This window comes from Procambarus clarkii, chromosome 53 (genome assembly GCF_040958095.1).
Source record: "Procambarus clarkii isolate CNS0578487 chromosome 53, FALCON_Pclarkii_2.0, whole genome shotgun sequence".
Classification (NCBI taxonomy): domain Eukaryota; kingdom Metazoa; phylum Arthropoda; class Malacostraca; order Decapoda; family Cambaridae; genus Procambarus; species Procambarus clarkii.
In genome coordinates this window covers 17,496,354-17,509,099 of record NC_091202.1, presented here as the reverse complement: position 1 = coordinate 17,509,099, position 12,746 = coordinate 17,496,354, and the positions used below count along the sequence as shown (strand labels likewise).

General features: G+C 42.3%; 1 protein-coding gene across 1 annotated transcript; it reads left to right on the top strand.

Moving 5' to 3' along the window:
• Window positions 1-11,376: 11,376 nt before the first annotated feature.
• LOC138352399 (mucin-22-like) lies at window positions 11,377-12,357 on the top strand. The gene has a single exon (XM_069304886.1). The coding sequence runs from the start codon at window positions 11,377-11,379 to the stop codon at window positions 12,355-12,357; it is 981 nt and encodes a 326-aa protein (XP_069160987.1).
• The last annotated feature ends 389 nt before the right edge of the window (window positions 12,358-12,746 follow it).

Sequence of the window (12,746 nt, the reverse complement as noted above, 5' to 3'; positions counted from 1 at the left end):
GATGCTATGCAAACTGCCAATAAATACGATGAAATATTTGGTCTGTTTGAGGTGCTCCTGTTTACACTGCCCACAATGGCTGCTTACGAATGCCCCGGTCTCGTCCATGTCGCGGCTGCTTCCCTCGTTAATTTTATTTCTAGTTTGGTTTCAATGGGACCGAATTTAAAACTTGAGAAATCTCTCGGCTTTCTATTGCTCTTCTCGAATTTAGATGTTTTTTTTGTGTTACTTGAGAAATCTATGGCTATTTCAACAGTCTTAGTTCTTGACCACGCTCACATTCTGGCGTTTGTCAACAAGCGGGCAGCGGAGTTCGGGTTCTCATTTCACCACTTCCCAAAATTATTTGAGGAATCGTCGGATCCATGTCCGGAGGAGTTCGTGGATAGCGTGACTGGTGCAGTTATGGAGGCTCCTGTCCTGCTACACTCGTCCAAGATGGTGGTGGATGAGTCGACACTGGTTCAACTGCTGCTGATGACCCCATTGGACCCCTTCACGAGGTGCCCTCTGGATCAGGGTTCCTACAGTCGCCTGCCTGACCTCCAGGCTGACATTGCTGCCTGGAGGAACACCAGAAGTCACATCCAGGTCCACTCGACTGATAACAACATTCCTATGAAAGTGGTAAGCACTGACGAGATGGAGAGTGATATTGGCGACGTGGAAATGATCATGGACACTGTGATACATAGTAACATAGACAAGAGCGATTGTCCTCTACAAATCTTGCTTTCACAATTTGACTATGTCTGATACTAATAATTGTGTGCAAATGCTCTCATATTTCAGTAAATTAATTTCTCAAAATTTCCAGTTTTTAGATATGTGACCCTAATCTTTATATAGATTGCTTTTGACCATCAGTTTTGAATAAAAAATAATCCTAAAATTATAGTTTGTTTTTCATTACTTTTTCATTTATAATTTTTTTTAAATGTGTTTTAGAGACAGATGTTAACAAAGTGTTTTATAAATATATGTTAAAAATGTGTTTTATAGATAGATGTTAACAACATGTTTTATAAATAAATGTTAAAAACGTTTTCATTTATAAATAAATGTTAAAATCTTTTGTCTTGCTATAATTATCATGCCAACAATCGAACATTCATCCTCCGGTGCCGGGAAAGAGTTGGAGATCCTCACTGCTGGATCATCTCGCGGCTAGTTATGTTGGGGGTGAAGAGGATAATGATGATGATGAAGATTAAGCCAACCAAGAGGTGGCATGGGCATGAATAGCCCGTAAGTGGTACAATTTTTTTTCTCAATATTCTGAGTTTGCATTTAACCATCAAGCTGTTATCGCGGGGGAGGATACTGCTTCACAGTCTTTATGAGGGTGTCCAGCTGCTGAACACCTTTGTTGACCAGGAGAGTGGCTGTGTTGATGGCTTCAGGATGGCCACTGCATGATTCAGGAACTCTTAAAGCTCTTCTAAGGTCACTGGTTGCTTCACATTCCAGAAGATAGTGAAGTAATGGCTTTTCTGTGACAGTTTGGCAGAAGATGCACTCTCTCTGTCGGGGTTTACCAATCTCCCAGTTGCATCTGTAACCTAGACGTAGTCTATATAACCTAACTGCTATTTCCCTGTGGTTTCCTTTTGGGATACTTAACCTTTCTAATTTGGTTACCTGAAGATACCATGTTGCAGATGGCGAACCTTCAGCTATTCTCTGGTGCAGGTGAGAGATAAGAACATAAGAACAAAGGTAACTGCAGAAGGCCTATTGGCCCATACGAGGCAGCTCCTATTCTATAACCACCCAATCCCACTCATATACTTGTCCAACCCGTGCTTGAAACAATCGAGGGACCCCACCTCCACAATGTTACGCGGCAATTGGTTCCACAAATCAACAACCCTGTTACTGAACCAGTATTTACCCAAGTCTTTCCTAAATCTAAACTTATCCAATTTATACCCATTGTTTCGTGTTCTGTCCTGTGTTGATACTTTTAATACCCTGTTAATATCCCCCCGGTTATGTCCATTCATCCACTTGTAAACCTCTATCATGTCACCCCTAACTCTTCGCCTTTCCAGTGAATGCAACTTAAGCTTTGTTAATCTTTCTTCATATGAAAGATTTCTAATTTGGGGAATTAACTTAGTCATCCTACGCTGGACACGTTCAAGTGAATTTATATCCATTCTATAATATGGCGACCAAAACTGAACTGCATAATCTAAATGGGGCCTAACTAGAGCAAGATATAGCTTGAGAACCACACCAGGTGTCTTGTTACTAACGCTGCGATTAATAAATCCAAGTGTCCGATTTGCCTTATTACGAACATTTATGCATTGATCCTTTTGTTTTAAATTCTTACTAATCATAACTCCCAGATCCCTTTCGCAATCCGACTTCGCAATCACAACACCATCTAGCTCGTATCTTGTAACTCTATCATCATTACCTAACCTCAGAACTTTACATTTATCAGCATTAAACTGCATCTGCCAATCCTTTGACCATTTCAAAACCCTATCTAGATCAACTTGAAGTGATAGTGAGTCCTCCTCCGAATTAATTTCCCTACCGATTTTCGTATCATCGGCAAATTTGCAAATGTTGCTACTCAAACCTGAATCTAAATCATTTATATATATTATAAACAACAGAGGTCCCAGGACAGAGCCTTGAGGCACTCCACTTACAACATTTTCCCACTCTGACTTGATTCCATTTATACTAACTCTCTGTTTCCTTTGGTATAGCCATGCCCTAATCCAGCTTAATATAGCACCCCCAATACCATGAGACTCTATCTTTTTAATCAGTCTTTCATGTGGCACTGTATCAAAAGCTTTGCTAAAGTCAAGGTATACAACATCGCAATCCTTACCACTATCAACTGCCTCAACAATGCTAGAATAAAAAGATAACAAATTTGTTAAACATGAACGGCCATTTATAAAACCATGTTACGACTCAATTATTAATTTATGTTTTTCAAGATGAAGACGAATTTTATTTGCTATTATAGATTCGAGTAACTTTCCCACAATAGACGTTAGGCTAATTGGTCGATAGTTAGACGCAAGTGATCTATCTCCTTTCTTAAAAACTGGTATCACATTAGCAACTTTCCAAAACTCTGGCACTCTGCCTGACTCTATTGATTTATTAAATATGGTTGACAGTGGGTCACAAAGCTCCTCTTTGCATTCTTTAAGCACCCTGGCAAACACTTCATCCGGCCCTGGGGATTTGTTTGGTTTGAGTTTTACTATTTGTTTAAGAACATCCTCCCTGGTAACTGCTAAACTCGTCAACCTGTAATCGTCCCCACCCACATAGACTTGTTCGGCTGAAGGCATATTGTTAAGTTCCTCTTTAGTAAATACAGATACAAAATATTTATTAAAAATACTACTCATCTCTTCATCACTATCTGTTATTTGACCAGTCTCAGTTTTTAATGGACCTATCCTTTCCCTAGTCTTAGTACGATATAACTGAAAAAAACCTTTAGGATTTGTCTTTGCTTGCCCTGCTATGCGAACTTCATAGTTTCTTTTTGCTTTCCTTATCTCTTTTTTAACATTTCTAACCAGTTGTATGAATTCCTGTTCTAAAGTGACCTCCCCATTTTTAATCCTTTTGTACCAAGCTCTCTTTTTACCTATAAGGTTCTTCAAATTCTTTGTTATCCACTTTGGGTCATTAGTATTCGATCTATTCAATTTGTATGGTATACTACGTTCCTGTGCTTTGTTTAGAATATTCTTAAATAAGTTATATATTGAATCCACATCGAAATCCCCATTTAAGTCACCTATCGCTGGGTTCATGTCTCGCTCCAAGACCGGCCCACACCCCATACCCAAGACTTTCCAATCAATTTGACCCAAAAAATTTCTTAGGCTATTAAAATCAGCTTTTCGAAAATCTGGCACTTTAACAGAATTTTCTCCTACTGGTCTATTCCATTCTATGCTAAATCTGATTTCTTTGTGATCACTGCTCCCTAGCTCACTCCCTATTTCGATGTCATTAATTTGCGTTTCCCTGTTAGTTAACACTAAATCTAAAATATTATTTTCCCGTGTTGGTTCCTTAATGTGTTGCGTAAGAAAGCAATCGTCAATTAATTCTAGAAAATCTTCTGCTTCACTATTCCCTGTTTTGTTCAACCAGTTTATTCCGCTAAAATTAAAGTCACCCATGACATAAATACTGTTAGATCTAGATGCTCTAGATATTTCATCCCATAGATGCTTTGCTTCCATTCTGTCTAAATTTGGTGGCCTATATATTACTCCTATTATAATATTATTAGCTTTTTCGTTTAATTCAATCCAAATAGTTTCTGTGTGTGGCTCTGTTTTGATTCCCTCTTTGAGACTACATTTCAAATTGTCCCTAACATATATGGCTACTCCACCTCCTCGTCTAATATATCTATCTGTGTGAAATAGTTTAAATCCATATATTTGATATTCAGCTAATAGTTCTCTATTTTCTACATTCATCCACGTTTCGGTAAGTGCAATAATATCTATTTTTTCTGTGCAGACAAGAGCATTTAATTCGTTAATTTTATTTCTTAGACTTCTACTGTTAGTGTAATATACCCTAAGTGAATTGTTTTTTTGCGGACCTTCTCTTTCCCTGATCATTTTGCCAATTCCTTTCTCCCACAAACACATACTTTTATTACCTCCTTCCTCCAAATCAATTCCCATACCTCTATCTACTAACAGTTTAAACCCAAACAAACACCTCTAACCACTTCTTCTAACGAGTTCGCAACAGCAACAACCCCAGCTCTCGATAAATGCACCCCATCACGAGCATACATTTCATTTCTTCCATAGAAGTGTTCCCAGTTGTCTATGAAAGATATTGCATTTGATTTGCAATATCTTTCCAGCCGGCAATTGACACCAAGTGCCCTCGATATCCATTCATTTCCCACTCCCTTTCTTGGAAGAATGCCACATATGATCGGGATTCCTCCCTTGCTCCTAACTCTATGGCTGTTTTATACCTCTGAATCAGTTCCTCACTCCTAACTCGACCAACATCATTTCCTCCCACGCTAATGCAAATAATGGGATTGTTCCCATTACCAGCCATAATATCATTCATGTTGTTTATAATATCACCAATGCCAGCTCCGGGATAGCAAACCCTTAACCTGTTCCCCCTATCTCTAGCACAAAACGTTCTATCCAAATACCTTATCTGGGAATCTCCCACAACTAATGTTTGCTTAGGTACTTCCTTTACTTTCTGAGGGGCCTGCGCTTCCTTTCTCTTCGTTGCTTTCCCTTTTGCGCGATCCACAGTCTCTCCACAGCACTCGTCCTCCAAAACGTCAAATGAATTAGAAGTTGCTATGGCGTTTGAAGGCGGCTTTATCAAAGTCTTCTTAAGGCCCCTGTCTTTCACAACTCTCCAAGACGAGGTCCCTTTACTGCTGGTCTCCTCCTTCGTTACTTCTCGTTGTTCTTTCAGCTGACGCACCTCCTCCCGCAGAAAGTCCAACTCTGTCCTCAGGGCTCCCACTAGAGTCACCAGGTCCTTAATTACAACTTCCATATTGCAATGATAATATGATAATAATAGATGTGAGAGTTTTTTGGTGATGATGTTTTTTATGTTCTCTAGGCTGGGTTGAATTGTTTTATGTATCACTGGATGACGAGTTGCCAATTTAGCAATTTCATCAGCTTTTTCATTTAATGGGATTCTGTCACGAATCTTATTACGATTCTGCCAATTCTCCCGAACCTCGTATTATGTTATTGTTTTCTCTACGTAAATATTGCTGTCAGTTGTATAAGATTTGTGTATATAGATATATATACATTATATATATATAACATAGATAGCTGGGTAGTGTGTGTAAGGTTTGTTTTGGTGGTGGATGTCACGTGAAATTAGCCGTGTGGGCGGTTGACAATATTTGGGAATGGCCAGGGCGATTGTTGCCAAATCAATTGCCTATAGTTTTTTATTTATTTATTCCCATATGTGGTAGCCGTAATATTTCAAGGAATGTAAGACCAGTAATTATAACTCTTAGTAATAATGTTGGAGTTTAGGGCTGACCTTTGTAAATAGAATGTTCACAATGTTCATGCGAACGTTAATTGGTGTTTGGGTAGACGGTTAGTCGACGTTGGGCCTGCGGAGCACGTCCTGGGCAGTAGAGTGGCGGCTGCGGTCGAGTGCAGTTGTGTTTAAGCTAAGTTCTTGGTTTTTGCTATTTTAAGCCCATATAAGTATTAATTTACCTGGATAGACGATTTTAGTGTATTTATGGCTTACTCCATATTCTGGTGATAGTGCTCAGGTCTCAAATAATTACTTGCATTCTATAGTATTACATGCGGATAAATATTTCTGGCTATTTATTTAATTGTTGTTAAGTTGTCACCCTTAGCAAAATATATTGTTCTCCCGTTTTTACACAGTGATTAATTATACCCCTACACACCTATTGGCATGGCAGATTTTTATTTGTTCTTTACACTGTGGGGAGAAGAACATTATTTAGTCTCAAGGGTCGTGACAGATTCCAATATAGGATGGGATCCAGTTTAAAGTTATGTTGAGTCCTTTGCCTTTAGCGACTGCTCAAAGATACAAAATGGTGGTAATAATTTCCACATTATCTTTCTAGTGTTTTTGTCCTAGTATTTGAAGTGCAGCTTTTGAGTCTGTGTGTATGATTGCATTTTGAGTGTTTTGTGCAATCACATATGCGAATGCCTGTTGTATGGCAAACAGCTCAGTTTGGGTTGATGATACTAGTCCTCCCAGTCTCCAATATGCCTGTACGCTGGCCGTGCAAAGAGCAGCGCCAGCACTCTCATTTTCTGTGTCCACCGATCCGTCTGTGAAGATGTGGGTGGCTCCTGCTACTGCTATGCTATACATTTGCTCTTCTATTATGCGCCTTAGGATTGTCGGATCATAGGCAGCCTTTTTCATTGGGAGACTTTATATTACTATTTTGAAAGTAGGCTCTTCCCACGGCGCGGAAGGAGTGTAATTTGGGTGTGGATGATCACTCTCTCTATCAAGAATCATGTTTTTTAAATGTAGTCTGTTTAGGACTTTTCCTGCTCTTGCAACCCAAGAGTTTCCATTGTTTTGGACTACTCCAACCACCAAGGCCTGCCGTACTGGGATTGGATCAGAAGAAATAATTATTTTACTGACAATTGTAGCTGTCCTTTGTGATATTATTTCTTGTAGAGAGGGCAAACCCGTCTCCAGTCTAAGAGTTTCAAGCCTGGTCCACATAGGGGCTCCCAGTGCTGCTCTCATAGCATTGTTTTGGGCAACTTCAAGCTTTTTCCACTGCTGGTGTGATAGATTTGTGAGTGCAGGTGCGGCATAATCGATCACTGATCTGACTGCCTGTACACAGTATGTGCGAAGGACTTGCAGATTGGCTCCTCCAGAAAAGGAGGTTAGCGACCTGAGGATTGCCGTCCGGGCCGCAGTTCGCTCTCTCAAGTAAGTGACCTCAGCATTAAAATTCATGTGTGTGTCCAGGATGATTCCTAGATACTGATAGGTGTCGACCCATTCAATTGGTTGACCCTGTACTGTGAGTTGGATGTTGGGCTTCGCTATTTTTATGGGCATGGCCTTTGACTTTGAGGGATTGAGTTTGATCCCAATCTGCTTTGCCTCTTTACTGATGCAGTCTAAGCATTTGGGTGCAAGGCGTGCCGCATTCCTTCCTTTTATGATGATGACAAAGTCGTCCGCGTAGTTTAGCAGCCTGCAGTGATGTGGAAGTTTCAACCTCATTATTCTTTCCATTAAACAGTTGAAGAGAAGAGGGCTGAGAATACCTCCTTGTGGTGTACCATTTTCATGTCTTTTGTACTCAAAGACTGTGCCATGAAGTTTTACTCTTGCTTCTCTGTTTATGAGACAGTTTTTGGTCCAGGAGAGCAGGTTGCCTCTGACCTCTTTGTCAATGAGGCAGCAGAGAATAGCTGGGGCGCTAGCCAGTTCAAAGGCTTTTTCGAGGTCTAGGAATATCAGCATTCCTGGTCTGTCATTCAAGTGGGCTAACAGAGTTGTAATACATTCCACTGTGCCAACCCCTCTTCTATAGGCACACATATCATGGTACAGTTTAGGCATTTTCCACTCCAGTCTGTTGAGTGCCATTCTGTCTGCCGTCTTGGCTGCACAGCTTTGGTGAGAGATGGGCCTGGAATTAGCTGGATCTTTGGGTTTTGGGATCGGATGGGATCTATGTCTGCTCTATTCCAAGCAGAAGGTCTAGTTTGAGAAGTCCAGGCTAAATTAATTAACCTTAGGTATGCAGCGTCTCCCTCTGGGCCGAGGTTTCTAATCGTTTTATAGGTTATTTTGTCGGCTCCAGGGGATGTATCCTTGGAGTTTTTCTTAGCCCGATTGAGCTCATCCAGTGTGAAGGGGGCATTAGTGTCAGAGACTTCTTCACATACTGTAAGGATTCTGTGCCACCTTTCTTCCTCTAGTCCGGTCTGTACTGCTAATACATCTGGTGGAAGTTGATTGCTGGCTGCTCTCTCTGCAAACCTAGTTGCCAGTACTTCGGCTTCCTGTTGAGGATCCTTGGGGTGTGGAGCTTTAGGTGTTTTATTCCCTTTGGCTCGGTGAATTTGCTGCCACATCTTTCCGAGAGAGGTGTGTTCATTCAGGTTTGAACACCATTCCAGCCACTTTTGTTCTTTTATTTGTCTGGTCTCTTGCTGCACATGTTCCTTGACCTCACAAAGTAAGATCCTGTTGCGGTCACTTGGCTGCTTTTTGTATAGCTTTCTTGTTCTGTTGAGTCTATGGTTGAGATCTTTGACACGTTCGCAATAGTACCAATGATCTTTATGGTGTCCGGTGGACTGTTTTTTCAGTGGGATTGAGTGGTTGGCTGCACTTTGAATCGCTTTGACAAATTCTTGTTCTGCCTGATTAATGTCTTCGGGAAGATCATAGTTTCTTTGCCACTCTGAAATGAGGTTTTGAAATCGGTCCCAGTTTGCTAAAGCAAAGTTCCAGGCTTCAGATGGAGGTGGAGGTGGGGTGGGTAGGTCTAACTGAAGATCAATTTGGACCCCATAGTGGTCGCTTGTGAGTGTGGGCTCAACTGACCATGTTGCTGCATCTCTTAGGGAGGCTGAAACGAAGGTTAGGTCTAATCTGCCTCCTTGGATGTGGGTAGGTTCATTCTTGTTTAGGATTTGTATTTCTGGAAGCTGGTCTAGTAGATGTGTAATGTGAATGCCGACTTCATTTGTTCTGTTCGAGCCCAGTGCTAATCGATGATGGGAATTAAAATTTCCACAAATGATTGTGTTTGTTGTTGTCGCGTGTCCAAATAACACAGAGAGATCCATTTCTGCTTGTGGAGACCTGTACACATTGAACACTTCAAGTTTGTCGTGTCTTAGCTCAATGGTAACTCCCATTACCTCTGTCCCTGCTCCACAATTGGGTGGGCTGGTTATGGACTTGGAGATCAGGTCACATTTTACATAGATTGCTCATCTCCTGGATTGCCCATTGATCCATGGAAGGAAGAAGCCTCGATAGCCTGAGATTTCAGGTTCTAATCCGGCTCGAAGCAAGCTCTCCTGTAGTATCAGGATGTCTATGCCCTTGGTTGCTGCTATGCATTGCAAGTGTTGCAATTTAGTGCGCAGTCCTTGCGCATTCCTTTGCAGGATCTTTAGACCTCTAGGTTCTTGGAATTTTCTAACAATTCTGTGGTATCCATGGAGTCTGATGAACACGCCATGGAAGTTGCAATTGGTGTATAGGTTCTTAGTGGACCTGAAATTGACTCATCAATGTCGCTTTCCGACGAGCTGGACTCTGTTTTTTTATGGGAGTGTCCTTCCCTGCTGTCTTGACGGTGTGGATATTACATCTTCGAATTTCTTGAGCTTGTGCTCAATTGTCTTCCGAGTCTCTGTGGTTTGCTTGATTCCATGTGATGACAGCAGACTTTCGATCAACTTAGTGACCAAAGTTTTGAGCATTGGCCAGAGAGCGTCCAGTTCAGTGGGAGCACAATTTAATGCTGTGCAGGTTTGGGGCCTAGTAGCTTTTAGACCCTTCTCGGTGGTAACTTTGACACTGGAATTGCTACTCCTATTGGCCCCAGTGTGCTTACTGGATGAAATGAGAGGCCGACTGCTATGTACATGATTCTTGTGTCCTCCATCTTCCTTTTTGTCCTGTACAGAGGTCTTCTCGCCCTTCACCATGACCGATGGTGAAGGGCCGTGTGCCCCCTCTTCTTGAATGGGTATACCCCACGCGGTTTTTGTGGGCAGGGGAGCTGGTATTCGTTTTGGTGGGGGTTTCGGCTCCGCTGTAGGCGTGGTGGGGTTCGTTTGAAGCCTTTTGAGCCTTTCAGGGCATTTCAAGTTCCAGGCATGATGTGCCTTGGAACAATTTGGGCATTTTGCCTGAACAGGGTGGTTTGCCTTGAATTTATCAATACATGTTTTTGTGTCATGGGGCTGGCTGCAGACTCCGCACCTCACTGGGCGTTGGCAGCCATCTTTGTGATGCCCAAATCTCTGACATCTGAAGCATCTTAGGGGTTCTGGGGTGTAAGGCCTGTGTTGGAACAACGCTCCAGATTGCAAGGTCAAGTTTCTCCGGAATCTGTCCTCTTACTGTGAGAAGGACTTGTCGAGTTTCCTGTTTTGTGGTTCGTACTTGGCATCTCTCTGCTGACACCACATAGTTCAGCTTTTCGAGATGGCCAAGGGCCATATGCAAGGGATAGTGGAGGACAATGATTTTACTTATTTCATCCTCTGGTTTCAGTTCCTCACATTTTGCGTAATTTTTTAGAATCGTAGCTGCCGACTCGTCTTTAGGCCTCAGAATGTATTCTCCTTTGAGATTTGGTTTTGCTCTGACCTGGAGCTGGGGGTACTCTTTTTTCCAGGTCCACTACAGTAGCGTAGGAAGACTTACCTTCGGTGTGCTGCACTTTGAAGATTGGAAGCGTAGATCTAGTCTGAGGCGCTGGGAGAGCTGGAGAGATTAATGGGCGATGGGTCGTCATGGAGTGGCTTGTCCTGTTTGCCTTATTCACGTGATGCCACTCGCCGTCACTTTCAGAACTTGTATCCATTATCGATGGTCTTTTCCTACACTGAGCAGCATTGCTGGATCGATTATAATTCAATTGGAATTCCATGATGAAATTGAAATGATCACTTGTGGAGTGGTCTGGTGAGTGAAGGTGATGCTCTGTGCTACTGGAGGCAAAGTCAGCGTGGAGTTGGCTCACTGGGTGAACTGTGGAATTTTTCGAAGAGGATAAGGCCACCACAGCTAGTTATGTTGGGGGTGAAGAGGATAAGACCACCACAGCTAGTTATGTTGGGAAGTTATAAGACCACCACAGCTAGTTATGTTGGTGGTTATAAGACCACCACAGCTGGTTATGTTGAGGGTTATAAGACCACCACAGCTAGTTATGTTGGTGGTTATAAGACCACCACAGCTGGTTATGTTGGTGGTTATAAGACCACCACAGCTGGTTATGTTGAGGGTTATAAGACCACCACAGCTAGTTATGTTGAGGGTGAAGAGGATAAGATCACCACAGCTAGTTATGTTGGGGGTGAAGAGGATAAGATCACCACAGCTAGTTATGTTGGGGGTGAAGAGGATAAGATCACCACAGCTAGTTATGTTGGGGGTGAAGAGGATAAGATCACCACAGCTAGTTATGTTGGTGGTGAAGAGGAGAAGATCACCACAGCTAGTTATGTTGGTGGTGAAGAGGATAAGATCTCCACAGCTAGTTATGTTGGTGGTGAAGAGGATAAGACCACCACAGCTAGTTATGTTGGGGGTAAAGAGGATAAGACCACCACAGCTAGTTATGTTGGTGGTGAAGAGGATAAGACCACCACAGCTAGTTATGTTAGGGGTGAAGAGGATAAGATCACCACAGCTAGTTATGTTGGAGGTGAAGAGGATAAGATCACCACAGCTAGTTATGTTGGAGGTGAAGAGGATAAGATCACCACAGCTAGTTATGTTGGAGGTGAAGAGGATAAGATCACCACAGCTAGTTATGTTGGAGGTGAAGAGGATAAGATCACCACAGCTAGTTATGTTGGTGGTGAAGAGGATAAGACCACCACAGCTAGTTATGTTAGGGGTGAAGAGGATAAGACCACCACAGCTAGTTATGTTGGTGGTGAAGAGGATAAGACCCCCACAGCTAGTTATGTTGGAGGTGAAGAGGATAAGATCACCACAGCTAGTGATGTTGATGGTTATAAGACTACCACAGCTAGTTATGTTGGGGGTTATAAGACCTCCACAGCTAGTTATATTGGGGGGTGAAGAGGATAAGACCAACTCAACTAGTTACGGAGATAATGGTTGCCAGAATGGAAGTTATAACAAATTCAAGCAAGGTCCGCCAGGCCAGTCAAAGTATTTGCCAGGTTGCTTAGAGAATGAAAATAAGAGATTTGTGAACCCTTACCTAGCATATTCAATAAAGTATTATATTCGAGCAGAGTACCAAATTTGTGTGTATTTTGTAGATATATAGTAGACTAGCTGTTCCCGGTCACGCGTTGGTGTGGCTCAACAACGCATGCACGTTGCTGGGCCACAGCAACCCTCCCCTCGCCCACCATTCCCCCCCTCCCCAGTTCCCTGGTCCTCCTAACCCTTCCCACACTTCCCCCATCTCCTCGTCCTCCCCACCATTCTCCACTCCCCCG

Coding starts and splice junctions, on each gene's coding strand:
- LOC138352399 (XM_069304886.1), top strand. CDS start 11,377: ATGTTGGGAAGTTATAAGACCACCACAGCTAGTTATGTTGGTGGTTAT.